Raw genomic sequence first — 15,479 nt, 5'->3', positions numbered from 1 at the left:
TTAAATGTCGATAAACATTGTCTATCTCAAACCAACAAACTTAAATTAACTTAAACACTGAATACATTTTACTTGAGTCCACGTAAGACACTTTGTTCCCCATGGTTAATTCTTACCTGGAAAGTTGGTGGGGAAATCTGACTTCGGTGGTCTTTGCACTTCAACATCTAGGGTAGGAGGAGGAGCTGATGGTATCTGAGGCCTTGAGGAGACAGTTATGTAGGCCGCCCCCCCCCCCCAGGAGGTGCAGAAAAGGAGTGGGGGAAGGGAGGGCAAAGGAGGAGAGGTGCCAGCAGAAGGCAGAGAAAGAGAAGGTCAGACAGAGGAGCAGACCTCAGGTTTCTTTTGTTTTCCACCAGTGGAATTAGGCAGTCCGCATCAGACAAGACAGGGAAATTGCCTGAAACAAAAAGAATTTCGGCAGCTGCTTGGGAATATTCCCGAAAGTCCTTGTTTTGAGGTAGAACAACCAGTGACATTTGGCTCTAATTATTATAGTTATTGACCCAGAAAATGAATGAGAGACACGTCCCCATACACAGTTACACGGTGACTTCAACCTGTTGCCCAGCACCTGACGCCTTAGAGTTACAGGTTGGTTCCTCTTCCCTGTGGACTTACTAGTGCGACCCTGGGCGGTGAGCAGGCTCCCCTTCTGCCTGTTACGGGCAGGTCTGCCAAAATGAACCCGGGTTCTTACCAGTCTGACGGGCGCTCCCTGAGCTGGTTCCCAGGCCTCACCGATTCCATTATTGCACACAGGGTCCTCACCCCAGCATGTCGGGAGGGCTAGTCTCCTGTGGATCAAGGGGTCCGCTGTCACCAGGTGAGCTGCCTCTCCTGGTGCCCTGAGGTGGGCATCCCCGGTGGCAAAGGAGGTGGAAACACACCGTCTCCGAATCCCGGATGAGCCCCCAAGCAATGTAGCAGGATTCTCACACAGTCGTGACACCAAGGCTTTTCTTTCCAGGAAGCAACTTTATTCCAGCCGGCGTCGCTCAGTAGGGTTCCTACCCAAAGAACTGAGCCTCGAACACCACGTGGTGTGGTTGTTTTTGTTTTTTTTTTACACAAATAGTTTATTGTCAAATTGGTTTCCATATAACACCCAGTGCTCATCCCCACAAGTGCCCTCCTCCATGCCCATCTCCCCCCGTGGCGTGGTTTTTTATATAATTTTTTACTTCTTTGTCTCCCATATATGGTAACACACAGATATGCAGTCTGATTAACGTGGTCTCATGTTACAAGGTCGTGAGGGATGGCGTCACATACAGGAATAGCAAGATTGCCTTGAAATGTTCTTTTTTTTTTTTTTTTTTTTTTAGGGAGGGGACCCTACCACACACTTATCATTAGATTTAGGTCCCCTTCAGATAATGCAGGTTGATCTCATCTCGAGATCCTTAATTACATCTGAAAAACCCTTTTTTCCAGATAAGGCACATTGACAGATTCCAGGACATGGACATATCTTTGTTTTCAATTCCAGTATAGTTGACATACAGTGTTACATTTGTTTCAGATGTACAATGTAGTGACTCAACAATTGTATACATTACTCAGCGCCCATCATAAGTGTACTCTTTTTTTTTTTTAATGTTTTTATGTCTATTTATTTTTGAGAAAGAGAGAGCAAGTTGGGAAGGGGCAGAGAAAGGGAGACACAGAATCTGAAGCAGGCTCCAGGCTCTGAGCTGTCAACACAGAGCCCGACGCAAAGCTTGAACTCAAAAGCAGTGAGATCCTGATCTGAGCCAAAGTAGGACACCCAACCAACTGAGCCGCCCAGGAACCCCTCATCATAAGTGTACTCTTAATCCTCTTCACCTATTTTAGTCTCCTCCCCCCGCCCCCCCCATCCCTTCCAGTAACCGTAAGTTTGTTCTCTATAGTTAAGAGTCTATTTTTAGGGTTGTCTCTTGTTTTCTTTGTTCATTTGTTTTGTTTCTTAAATTCCAAATATGAGCAAGTGTGTCTTTCTCTGGCTGACTTATTTCACTTAGCACTATACCCTCTAGATCCATCCATGTTGTTGCTAATGGCAAGATCTCATTCTTTTTATACAGCTGAGTAACATTCCATTGTATATATCTCGCACGACTTCTTTATCCATTCACTTATTGATTGACACTTCAGCTGCTTCCATAATTTGGCTATTGTAAATAATGCTGCAGTAAATGTAGGGATGCATATATCTCTTCAAGTTAGCTTTTTAGTATTCTTTGGGCAAATACCTAGTAGTGGAATTACTGGATCATATGGTAATTCTGTTTTTGTTTTGGTCTGCTTTTGTTTTTGAGGAACATCCATACTGTTTTCCACAGTGGCTGCATCAGTTTGCATTCCCACCAACAGTGCACAAAGTTTCCTTTTTCTCCACATCCTCATCAACACTTGTTGTTTCTTGTGTTTTTAATTTTAGCCATTTTGACACGTGTGATATCTCATTGTGGTTTTGATTTGCATTTCCTTCATTATCAGTGATATTGAGCATCTTTTCATGTATCTCTTGGCCATCTATATGTCTTCTTTGGAGAAATATCTGTTCATGTCTTCTGCCATTGGATTATTTGGGTTTTTGGTTGTGGGTTGTTTTTTTGTTTTGTTTGGTTTGGTTTGGTTTGGTGTTGAGTTATAGAAGTCCTTATATATTTTGGATACTAACCCTTTACCAGATATGTCATTTGCAAATATCTTCCCCATTCAGTAGGTTGTCTTTCAGTTTTGTTGACTCTTTCCGTTGGTCTACAGAAGCCTTTCATTTTGATGTAGTAGCAATGGTTTATTTTTGCTTTTGTTTCCCTTGCCTCAGGGGACATAGCTAGAAAAATGTTGCTATGGCCCATGTCAGAGAAATGACCACCTGTGTTCTCTTCTAGGATTCTTATGGTTTCAGATCTCATGTTTAGGTCTTTAATCCATTTTGAGTTTATTTTTGTTTATGGAGTGAGGAAGTGGTCCAGTTTTTCCTGGACCATTCGTCTTTTCCTCACTGTACATTCTTGCCTCTTTTGTCAAAGATTATTAATTGATCATATAATCGTGAGTTTATTTCTAGGCTCTCTATTCTGTTCCATTACTCTACATGTCTATTTTTGTGCCAGTACCCTACTGTATTGATTACTACAACTTTGTAGTGTATCTTGAAATCTGGGATTGTGATACCTCCAGCCTTTGTTCTTCTTTTTCAATATTGCTTTGGCATAGACATATCTGTTTTTTAGTGTTTAATTATTTTGGAGAGAGAGAGAGAATGAGTGGGGGAGGTGCATAGAGAGAGAAAGAGAGGAACAGAGGATCCAAAGTGGGCTCTGTGCTCATAATGGAGAGCCCGATGAGGGACTTGAACTCAGGAACCATGAGATCATGACCTGAGCCAAAGCTGGACGCTCAGCTGGCTAAGCCACCCAGACGCCTCAGCATGGACATATCTTTTTAGGGGCAGGGTGTCACCATTCAACCCACTACAATCAGTACAGAAGCAATTGTAATCATTTGTATGGAGAATGAAGACAGCCTCGATTAGGATAGTGGCCTTGGAGAAAAGTGAGTGGATTTGAAATGTATATTAGTAGTAGAGCATAGAGGATTTAATGATGGCTTAGAAGAGTTGCCGAGAGATGAGGAGGGGTGAATCAGTATCCTAACTGACATTTGGACATAGGGCTGTATAATCCAGGTCTGGGCTTCAAAAGAACCTCTCAGGCCATGTGGGGAATGGACTGGAGGGGAGAGACTAAGATCATGGAGGTCTGGGTCCAGGTGGGAGAGCACAAGTCCTGAGCCAGCCCAAGCAACGGGGACAGAGAGAAGGGGAGAGAGTAGAGAATCAAGAGGCAGGAAGTAGTGGCTTAGGAACTGATAGGCTGTATGGAAATGAGGGCATGACCCAGGGGTTGGCCTACCAAGGAAAAAGGAGTCTCTGAACTTAAAGACAGATCTCTTGATGTTATCCAGTCAGAGGAGAAAAAAGAGAGAGAGAAAGAGAGAAATAAGAATGGAGAAGAGTGAGGTCAGTTTGCTAGTACTGTATTTGTTGTGGAGTTTTGCATCTGTGTTCTAACATTACACCTCAAGGAACTAAAACAAGAAGAACACACTCAGCACAAAGGCGGCATAATAGTGATTAGGGCAGAAATAAATGAAATAGAGACTAGAAAGACAATTTAAAAGATCACTGAAACTAAGATTTGGTTTTTGAAAACAAACAAAATTGAACAATCTTTTTTTTTAGTGTTTATTTATTTTTGAGAGAGCGTGAGTGGGGAGGGGCAGAAAGGGAGACAGAGGATCCCAAGTGGGCTCTGCACTGACAGCAGAGAGCCCTATGTGGGGCATGAACTCATGAACTGTGAGATGATGACCTGAGAGGAAGTCTGACACTTAACCGACTGAGCCACCCAGGTGGCCCAAAAGTTGAAAAATCTTTAGCTGACTAAGAAAAAAAAAAAGACAATGACTCAAATTAATAAAATGATAAATAAAAGAATAGACATAATAACTGATACCCCAGAAATACAAATGATCATAAAAGACTAGTATGAACAATTATATGCCAATAAATTAGACAACTTAGAAGAAATGGATACACTACTGGAAACATACATCTTACCAAGACTGAATCATGCAGTAATTCTGAACAGACCAATAATGAGGAGGCAGATTGAATCAGTAATCAAAAATCTCCCAAGAAATAAAAGCACAGGACCAGATGGCTTTATGAGTGAATTCTTCCAAACATTTAAGGAAGAATTAATACCAGTAATTCTCAAATTCTCCTCAAAATTTAAAGAGAAAAGAATATTTCAAAACTCATTTTATGAAGCCAGCTTTACCCTAATACCAAAGCCAGACAAGGACCCTGCAAGAAAAATACAGTATCCCTGATGAACATAGATACAAAAATCCTCAACAAAATACTAGTAAACTGAATTCAACAGCACATTAAAATGCCTATACACCATGATCAAGTGAGATTTATCACTGCGATGCAACATACATATGGTTCAACATAGGTAAATCAACACATGTGATGTACCATTTTAACAGAATGAAAGATGAAAATCACATAGTAATTTCAATAGATGCAGAAAAAGCATTTGAGAAAATTCAACATCCCTTCATGATAAAAATCCTCATCACATTAGGTATAAAAGGAATATACCTCAACATAATAAAGGCGAGGGACACCTGAGTGGCTCAGTCAGTTAAGTGTCTAACTCTTGATTTGGGATCAGGTCATGATCTCACAGTGTATGAGATCAAAGCCTGTGTTAGCTCCACGCTAACAGCACAAACCTGCTTTGGATTCTCTCTCTCTCACTTTCTCTCTGTCTCTCCCTGTCTCTGTCTCTCTCTTTCTGTCTCTCAAAATAAATAAACTTTAAAATTTTGTAAAAAACACAATAAAGGCCATATGAGACTAGCACACAGCTGACATTATACTTAGTGGTGAAAAGTTAAAAGTTTTTCCTCTAAGATCAGAAACAATACAAAATACCCACTCTTGTCACATCTATTCAACACAATACTAGAAATCCTAGCCATATCAATCAGGCAAGAAAAAGAAATAGAAGTCATCCAAATCTTTTTTTTTTTTTCTAGGAGAGAGAGAGAAACAGCATGAGCAGGGGAGGGTCAGAGAGAGAGGGAGTCACAGACTGAAACAGGCTCCAGGCTCTGAGCTGGCAGTCAGCACAGAGCCCGACGCGGGGCTCGAACCCACGAGCAGTGAGATCTTGACCTGAGCTCAAGTCAGATGCTTAACCGACTAAGCCACCCAGGCGCCCCAGAAGTCATCCAAATCTTAAAGGAAGAAAATTATATGTCTGCAGACAACATAATCTTACATAAGAAACCCTAAGACTCCAACAAAAAGCTGTTAGAACTAATAAACAAATTCAGTAAAGTTACAGGATACAAAATCAAAATAAAGAAATCAGTTGTATGTCTATACACTAACAACACACTATACGAAAGAAAAGAAGGCAAAACCGTTTACAGCAGCATCAAAATAATAAAATACCTAGGAATAAATTTCAACAAGGAGGTGAAAACTCTAAGACACTAATGAAAAAAAATTGAAAAAGACACAATGGAAAGACATCCTGTGTTCTTGGATAGGAAGAATCAATATTGTGAAAATGTCCCTAGTATCCAAAGCAACCTACAGATTCAGTGCAGAATTCTATTGGCATTTTTCATGGAAGCAGGAAAAACTATCCTAAAATTTGTATGGAACTGCAAAAGACCTTGAAAGAGCCAAAAGAGGGGTGTCTGGGTGGCTCAGTCAGTTGAGAGTCCAAATTCAGCTCATGGTATTATCTCATGGCTCGTGTTGAGTCCACATTGGCTCTCTCCTGTCAGAACAAAGCCTACTTTGGATCCTCTGTCCCTCTCTCTCTCTGCCCCTTCCCCACTCACTCTCTTGATCTCTCAAAAATAAATAAAAACATTAAAAAAGAAATAGCCAAAATAATCTTGAGAAAGAAGAACAAAGTTGGAGGCATCACACTTTTTTATTTCAAGCTATATTACAAAATTATAGTAATCAAAACAAATAGTAGAAGGCGCCTGGATGGGCGCAGTTGGTTAAGTGCTATCTCTTGATTTCAGCTCAGTCATGATCTCATGGTTTGTGGGATGGAGCTCCATGTCAGGCTCCACACTGGGCATGGAGCCTGCTTAGGATTCTCTCTCCCTCTCTCTCTGGCCCTCCCCCACTGGTGCACGTTCTCGCTCTCAAAATAAATAAATAGACTTTTAAAAAATGGTATAGAAACAGGCACATAAACCAGTGTAATAGAATAAAGAGCCCAGAAGTATACCCACACATATAAGGTCAACTAATTTTTTTTAATTTTTATTTTTTGATGTTTTTATTTATTTCTGAGAGAGAGAGAGACAGCATGAGCAGGGGAAGGTCAGAGAGAGAGGGAGACTCAGAATCCAAAGCGGGCTCCAGGCTCTGAGCTGTCAGCACAGAGCCCAATATGGGGCTTGAACCCAAGAACTGTGAGGTCATGACCTGAGCCAAAGCCGGACGCTCAACCGACTGAGCCACCCAGGCAGCCCAAGGTCAACTAATTTTTGACAGGGTGCCAAGAACACATAATGCAGAAAGGATCATCTCTAATAAATGGTGCTGGGAAAACTGGATATCCACGTGCAAAAGAATAAAACCGAACCACTATCATACACTACTCACAAAAATGATCTCAAAATGGATTACAGACTTAATAGCAAAACCAAAACTGTAAAACTCCTAGAAGAAAACATAGGGAAACAGCTCTTTGAGTTTTTCCAAGTGGGTCTTGGCAATAATTTCCTGGATAAGACCAGAAGCACAGGCAGCAAAAGCTAAAGTAAACAAGTGGGATTACATAAAAAGAAAAAAAAGAGCTTCTGCACAGCAAAAGGAACAATAAATTTAAAAGGTAATCTTCTCAATGGAGAATGGGAGAAAATGTAATTTATAAGTCATACATCGGCTAAAGGGGTAATATCCAAAACATATAAAGAAGTCCTACAACTCAACAGCAGAAAAGCACCCCAATTATAAAATGTGCAAAGGACCCAAGTAGACATATTTCTAAAGAAGAAATACAGATGGCAGATAGATATATGAAAATGTGCTCAACATCACTAATCATCAGGGAAATGCAAACCAAAACCTCAGTGAGATTTTGGTTACACCTGTTAGCTGTAACTACTTGTTAAGATGGCTCACATCCTGTTAGGATAGCTATGATCAAAAAAGGTAAGAGGGGCGCCCTTGGGGGTCAGTCAGTTAAGCATCCAGCTTTGGCTCAAGTCACGATCTCACGGTTCATGGGTTCGAGCCCCTCATTGGCTCTGTGCTGACAGCTCAGAGCCGGGAGCCTGCTTTGGATTCTGTGTCTTCCTCTCTCTCTGCCCCCACCCCCTGCTCATATTCTGTCTCTCTCTGTTTCAAAAATAAAATAAACAGGGGCGCCTGGGTGGCTCAGTCAGTTAAGCATCTGACTTCAGCTCAGGTCATGATCACACAGTTCGAGGGTTCGAGTCCCGCATCAGGCTGTGTGTTGACAGCTCAGGGCCTGGAGCCTGCTTCGGATTCTGTGTCTCCCTCTCTCTCTGACCCTCCCCTGCTCACACTGTCTCTCTCTCTCTCTCTCAGAAATAAATAAAACATTAAAAAATTTAAAAAAATAAAATAAAATAAACATTTTTTAAAAAAAGGATAAGAGATTTCAAATCATCCTGAGGATATGGAGAAAAGAGAATCATTGTGTACTTATGGGAATGTAAATTGGGAAAACTGCTCTGGAAAACAGTATGGAGGGGTCTCAAAAATTTTTAAATTGAACTACCATATGATCCAGCAATCCCGCTCATGGGCACATATCCAAAGGAAATCAATATCTTGAAGAGCACACTCATGTTCACTGCAGCATTATTCACAATAAACAAGACCTAGAAAGCCCACCTATCCTTCAACAGATGAATGAATCAAGAAAATGTGGTGTAGGGGCGCCCGGGGGGCTCAGTTGGTTGAGCGCCAACTCTTGATCTTGGCTCAGATCATGATCTCAATCTCCCACTACATGAGTTCTGGCCCCGCGTAGAGCTCTGCACTGATAGCATGGAGCCTGCTTGGAACTCTGTCTCTCCTTCTCTCTGCCCCTCCCCCACTTGTGCTGCCCTCTCTCTTTCTCTCAAATAAATAACCTTAAAAAAAAATGTTATACACACATACACACACACATAGAGAGAGAGAGAGAGAGAGGAGGAGGAGGAGGAAGAGGAAATCCTGCCATTTGCAACATGGATGAACCTGTAGGGCTTCATTAGCCAGAGAGAGAAAGACTTCACGGTATCACTGAAATGTGGAATCTTATTTTTAAAAAGGCGGGGGGGGGCATGGGGGGACAATTTCATAGAAACAGAGAATAGAATGCTGACAATCAGGCTCTGGGGAGTAGAAGAATGGGGAGATGTGGGTCAAAGGGCACAGACTTTCAGTTGAAAGAAGAATACATTCAGCGGGGCATGGGTGGCTCAGTGGGTTAAAAATCTGACTCTTGATTTCAGCTCAGGTTATGAGCTCAAGGTTCGTGAGATCCAGCTCCGCATAGGGTTCTGTGCTTAGGATTCTCTCTCCCTCTCTCTCTGCCCCTCCCCTGCTCTCTCTCTTTCTCTCTCTCTCTCTAAATAAATAAACATTTAGAAAAAATACATTCTGAGGATCTGATGTACAGGTTGGTGACTAGATAATTCAGTATTGCAAACTGGAAATTTGCTGAGAACACCTATTAAGTGCTCTCACCACCACCGAAAAAAATAAAAATAAAAATAGTTAACTAAGTGAGATGATGAAAATGTTATCCTGATCATCGCAATCATTCCAAAATGCATATGTAGATCAAATCATCATGTTGGACACTTGAAATATACACAATTGCAATAGTCAACTACCCCTCAGTAATACTGGAAAGAGGAAAAGAAAGTCCAGAGCCAAAAATCAGAATACAATTGGGGCGCCTGGGTGGCTTAGTCGGTTAAGCGTCCGACTTTCGCTTAGGTCATGATCTCGCGGTTTGTGGGTTCGAGCCCCGCGTCAGGCTCTGTGCTGACTGCCAGCTCAGAGCCTGGAGCCTGTTTCAGACTCTGCATCTCCCTCTCTCTCTGACCCTCCCCTGCTCATGCTGTCTCTCTCTCTCTCTCCTAGAAATAAATAAAACATTTAAAAAAATCAGAATACTATTAACGTGAATTGATTTTCAATGACATTACTAAGAAAAAAATTGCGTTTGGAGGCTAAAAAAGATGGTGGATGAGGCTCTCAGAAAGAGAGGGTGCTAGGTCTCCAAGAAGGGCCGGTGTCCCAGGGCCTGGGTGGATGTCAGGATGGTAGAAACACACCAAAAGGTGGAAATCCGACTTGACAAGAGTGGGGACCATAGGTCAACAGGAGAGACTACAGAGGCTGGAGCCCATCAAGTGCTGCAGACCTGGATCTCACTGCCAAGGTCACAGATTCAATCCGGGCTCCTCCCCACCCTCAGCCTGCTGGGGCCCCACTGCAGAAGCAGGAAGTGCTGCTGAGACCCAGCTTCCTCTCTGGGTGTTTGGGCACAGCCAGGCCACCCCCTCACTCCCAGGGACCTTCCCACGTGGGGCACTGAAGCACTTTCACTTCCCCCAGGTGCCCAGCCCCTTCCCCAGCATATGGGAACATCGTGGTGTACACTTGTTGCCAGGAACCGGATGCAGACTCTGAGAGAGGGGCCATGACAAGGTGCAGGGATGGGGCATAAGCAGAGAAAGGATAGGCTTGCCCAGAGAAGGAGCCAGAAACCCAGAGAAGGAGAGGGTAGATGCGAGTGAGGGGTGTTGGCGGGGGGTGGGGGGGATACCAGAGACCCAGAGAGAGGACAGAGACGCAGAGAGCAGGGAACAGAGACCCAGAGAAGGGAGGACAAGAGACCACGGGCCGGGAAGGGGGGACAGAGATGGAGGCAGAGATGGCCTAGCAGGCAGTGAGGTCAGAGTGTTTGTGAGGTCGGCTACTGTCCAGGGCTGCCCGGGGGCCCTGGGGCCCAGAGTAGGTGGCTGCAAGTAGATCAGGAGTCCCTAGGGGTCCCCCAGCCTGAGCCATGGAGACCTGGGAGGGACTACCCAGCGTTTCCTTGGTGCCCACAAATCCCAAGGCCCCTCAGGTACTGGCGTGTGTCTGAGTGGGGCAGATGAGGGGACACAGGGGTTGAGACAGACATGAAGGCCACCTCTCCAGTGTAGCGGGAGGGGGTGGGGCTCACCGCTGGAACTTCCTCTTTCTCTATGTTCTTCCTTTCTCCCTCCCCCTCTCTCACAGCCTCTGTCTTTCTGCCCTGCTCCTCCACTGCTAACACCTCTTCTGTTCTGTCCCTCCCCCCTGGCTGCCCACCCCTCTGGGCGAAGATGTCGGCGCAGGACAGCTGCCTCAGCCTCATCAAGTACCTCCTCTTCGTTTTCAACCTCTTCTTCTTCGTGAGTTGCCACATGGCTACCCAGCCCAGGCCCCAGCCCCTGCCGCAGCCACCTGACTGATACCACCCCTCCTTTGCCCACCGCCATATTCTCATCTCCCCTCTCCAGGTCCTAGGCAGCCTGATTTTCTGCTTTGGCATCTGGATACTCATTGACAAGACCAGCTTTGTGTCCTTTGTAGGTGAGGGGGCGGGGGCTGCCGGGAGGGGCCTCCTGGACCAAGTGTGACCCGGCCTGCCCCTAAGTGACATCCGGGGGTCTCCCTTGTCCCAGACTCTGCTTCACAGCCTGCCCACTGCTTTTAGTCTCAATGCCATTCTCTGGCAAAGGAGTTGTGCATACGAATAATAATAAAAATGATAACAGCCATTTCTCAGGCACTTCCTATGTGTTAGATGTAGTGCAGATCTTTATCACATCCTCCCACAAACCTTCCCCTCTTGAGGTTCAGGGAGGGGACGTCACTTACTGGATGTCACGCAGCAAGGAAATAGAAGAGCAGATATAACATTAACAATGATAGTAGGAAAGTAATAATGGAGAAATAGTTGAAATACTAATAGCTCATGTTTAATAAGCGTGTGCCCTGTACTGAGGACTGCGGTGAACACATGCCTCCCATGTGTCCCTTAAAAGAGCACTCGGAAATAGGTATAGTGCTCCCCTACCTCTTGGGGGGTCTAAGTGACAGATCCACTGCCACACACAAAGTGAGGGGACTGAAACTTTTGGGGGTGAGGAGTTGCTGAAGGAGGAAAGAGCAGCTGAGAGTGAGAGGGAGAGACTGTGACCAGGGAGAAAGGAACAGAGATCCAGAGAAGGGATCAGAGACCTAGAGAGGGGGTTGAGGGGACAGTGAGTGACTCAGGAGGGACAGAATGCCAGAAAAGGGGGAAGATAGAATCCCAGAAGGAGAGGAACAGAGACTCAACATGTGGCAGGGACAGACACCCAGAGAAAGAGGCCCTCCCAATATTGTTCCCCAGTTGAGTGGCTGCGTGGGTGGGGAATGGTGCTACCTGGGGCTGTGAGCACCATGCCCAATGTCACTACCTCTCACCTCCCCCAGGCCTGTCCTTCATGCCCCTGCAGATCTGGTCCAAGGCCCTGGCCATCTCAGGAATTCTCACCATGGGTCTTGCTCTCCTGGGCTGTGTGGGGGCCCTGAAGGAGCTCCGCTGCCTCCTGGGCCTGGTGAGTGCTCTCCCCACACCCCCCTTCCTCCAACTGAGCCCTGGCAGCCCCTGCATCCTGGGAAGGGGCTCGGCCTGACCTCCCCACTCTGCCGCCCCCCACCCCCCAGTATTTTGGGATACTGCTGCTCCTGTTTGCCATGCAGATCACCCTGGGAATCCTCATCTCCACTCAGCGGACCCGGGTGAGCTTGGCTTTCCCTCCCCTCATTCCCCCCCCCTCCCAGCTAGTGCGGGGAACAAGGTGGTGGCTGAAAAAAGATGCAAACAAAGGTAGACAAGGGCTGACATAGACAAAGAGAAATAATAGTGACAGGCAGAGGCAGACAGCAAAACATAGGGACACAGAGAGGAAGATAGAGATGATGAGAGTTGAAGGAAGATTCAACAAGAGGGTGACAGGAACGGAGGAAGACAGACATAGCAAGAGAGACAGAGATCCAAAGGGAAATACAAAAAGAGAGAGAGAGAGAGAAACAGGCGGAGAAACCGGAGACTTCAAGAAAGAGACAGATCTAATGAGAGATCGTGGGAGAGAGTAGGAGAAACAGAAAAACACGATAGGCAGAGATTTTTAAGGAACATTACCTAGCTAGCCACCGAGTGAGAAATCGAGACCAACTTACGACGCTCAGGGACCCCGTGGGGCTGAGAAANAAGGCTGTGGGGATCCAGCCTCACTCTTAGCCTGTTAGCTGGAGCGGAGGGTGAAAGACATCGTGATGGAGACGATCCAAAACTACCGCGCGCACCCGGAGGAGTCGGCTGCGGAGGAGAGTTGGGACTACGTGCAGTTCCAGGTGCGTGAGGCCCCCACCCACCCGGAGGTGTGTCCTTCCCTCTAGGTCTGGGACTCTGACGGCTCTGTCCCCAGTCCCGGGGAGACTCCGCCCCGACCAAGCCGGGGCACCCAGCTCCAGGACCCTAAGGGTAACCCTACTCACCCACCCTACCGACTGCGTGGCCCCGCCCTCAGATGGTAACTCGACAGACTCCAAAGTGGTCGGGTTTCCCCCAGCTCCCAGACCCCGGAGAGGCTCCGATTTGTCCCAACAAGAATTCGCCCTCAGCCCCAAGGTCTAGCGTGACCCCACTCCCTAACGCTTAGTGACTCTGGTCCTTACAGGACCCGGCCCACGTGATACTCCGCTCCCTGGTCACTTCCGCGGCCCTGCCCTCCCATCCACCTGTCCCCCATCTGAAGCTGAATTGCACCGCCCACTCAATCTTCCATCCACAACGTGATTCTGCAGCTCCTCCCACAGCCCCATGTCGCCCCTGATTGGTCTCCGCCAACCCCATGTTCTCCTAATGTCCCCAAGGCTAGCCCGCGCGTGGTCCATCACCCTGCACCCACTACTTGGCCCTCTGCTCCCCAACATGACCTCATGCACACCACCCAGTCCCCTGTACCCCCAACTCCTCTTGAACGCCTCCCGTCCACGTCCCTCTGACTGTTGTCCCTCTTCTAGCTGCGCTGCTGCGGCTGGAACTCCCCTCGGGACTGGTTCGGTATTCCCAGCCTCAGCAGCAACGAGTCAGAGGTGCACCGCGTGCCCTGCTCCTGCTATAATTCATCGGCGACCAACGACTCCGCCATCTTCGAGAAGCTCTCCTTCCCCCAGTTCAGCCGGCTTGGACCACTGGCGCGGCCCCGCCACAGTGCAGACCTTTGCGCGGTCCCCGCAAACAGCGATATCTACAGCGAGGTGGGCAGGGTTTGGAGCCCGCGAGAAATGGGAGAGGCCGGGGAGGGGGTAGGGCTGTGGTAGGGGCGTGCTCCCCAGGAGGCGGAGCCGCAGGACATGGGAGGAGTCTGCAAATGGGGCGGGGCCACGAGAAAGCGGTACAACAGGAGGGGTGGGGCTCCCTAGAAGGGGCGTGACTTGTGGGGCGGGGCCTAAAAGAAAAAGCAAGGCTGAAAGGCAGCTGGACCGGGCGAGGTGGAGCCTAGAGAACCCTACTACCTAGGGATGCGGGGTGGTGCCTGAAAGAGGGGTGAGGGCTGGGCTAAGGGAAACAGTGGGCACGGGCTTGAGGGCGAATCCCAGAGAGAACCCTACCTTTAACCTTTTCCTACATCCCTAGGGTTGCGCGCGGAGCCTCCAGAAGTGGTTGCACAACAACCTCATCTCCATAGTAGGCATTTGTCTGGGCGTCGGTCTACTTGAGGTAATTTGGTCCCGCCCGCATTTGCGATTAGCGCTACAATCCCTAGATGGCTCCGCCCCAATTGCGCGCCCTCCCTTTCTTTGGGAAAGGTGCAGGCGTGATGGAGCGTCAGCCAATCCAGGATCTCCTGCTTCTCGGCGCAAGGAAGACCTATCCTCTGCGAGCCCTGATTGGCTGTACGCAGGGAGTAGGCGTTTCCGCCAGCCCTCGGGAAGCTCCCATTGGCCCTCCTTGGCATTCTAGCGCTCTGCTTAGCTGCACTATCCCTCCCCTTCCCCTGCAGGTGAGTGTGGCGGGGCTGAGCCTGCTACTACTGCGTAGGGCGCTCCGTCGGGAGCGCCAGCTGCAGGTGCCGGACGCCTATGGTTCGAGCCCCGGCCTTGGCCCCAGTGCTGATGGCGGCGGCGGCGGCGGGCGCTGTGGTGTGCTGAGCAACAGCGGGCGTAGCGGCGGTCTGAGGGGTGGCTGGGCCATGGCAGATGCCTGTCCCAACTGGGGGGACAAGTGCCCACAGGGCAAGCTGCCCATGGCCCTGGGGCCCTGGCCGCTTTGGGATCAAGACGAGGAACAACCTGAGAACGGGAGCGCGGAGGTGGAGGTCGAGGTGGAACTAGCGGCCGAGGGAGAGGGGGAGACAGATGAGCCTCCGGAATAAAGTAGCCTGGGCTAGCTCCGGATCTCACTCCTTCCCAGACTAAACCTGCGCTAGACGCAGCCGGGTACCCCTACCCCACCCTATTCCCCTTCTTCCCATCTTCCCACTCCCTCGTATCTTTGGTAACTAAACCCAAGCCCCCAAATTCCCATCCCTGATCCCATCTTTCACAACCTGGCCCAGCTCTCCCTCTAGCCCCCCGCTTCTACTCCCTTCTTCGCCCCTAATCACCCCGCCTTGCTTTATTTTTATCCCCTGGCCCCACCCCTTTTTTTCTCCCTCGGGACCCCCATTCCCCCGATCCCCATCCCTCTAGCCAACATCCCCTGGACCTCTCTGACCAGGTCTCCTTTCTCTATAGCTCAGCTTCATGACGCTCTCGATATTCCTGTGCAGAAACATGGACCAAGTCTACGACCGGCTTGCTCGGTACCTCTAGGCCCCGC

The 15,479-nt window shown here is 47.8% G+C and overlaps 1 protein-coding gene across 7 annotated transcripts in view; it reads left to right on the top strand.

The window, feature by feature from the left end:
- Window positions 1–10,192: 10,192 nt before the first annotated feature.
- CD37 (CD37 molecule) overlaps window positions 10,193–15,479 on the top strand; it is a 5,568-nt gene continuing 281 nt past the window's right edge. The window contains exons 1-9 of one of the 7 annotated variants that reach the window (XM_077747004.1): window positions 10,193–10,282; window positions 10,945–11,013; window positions 11,122–11,194; window positions 12,083–12,207; window positions 12,317–12,391; window positions 12,902–13,006; window positions 13,679–13,915; window positions 14,295–14,378; window positions 14,662–15,381. In XM_077747004.1, coding sequence (XP_077603130.1) covers window positions 10,945–11,013; window positions 11,122–11,194; window positions 12,083–12,207; window positions 12,317–12,391; window positions 12,902–13,006; window positions 13,679–13,915; window positions 14,295–14,378; window positions 14,662–15,033 — 1,140 coding nt within the window. In that variant the 5' untranslated portion in view covers window positions 10,193–10,282 and the 3' untranslated portion in view covers window positions 15,034–15,381. The other 6 variants (XM_077747001.1, XR_013330911.1, XR_013330912.1 and 3 more) reach the window with 6 other exon arrangements.

Source organism: Crocuta crocuta, unplaced genomic scaffold (assembly GCF_008692635.1).
Source record: "Crocuta crocuta isolate KB4526 unplaced genomic scaffold, BGI_CrCroc_1.0 scaffold334, whole genome shotgun sequence".
Classification (NCBI taxonomy): Eukaryota; Metazoa; Chordata; class Mammalia; order Carnivora; family Hyaenidae; genus Crocuta; species Crocuta crocuta.
This window is presented reverse-complemented; position numbering and strand designations above follow the sequence as displayed.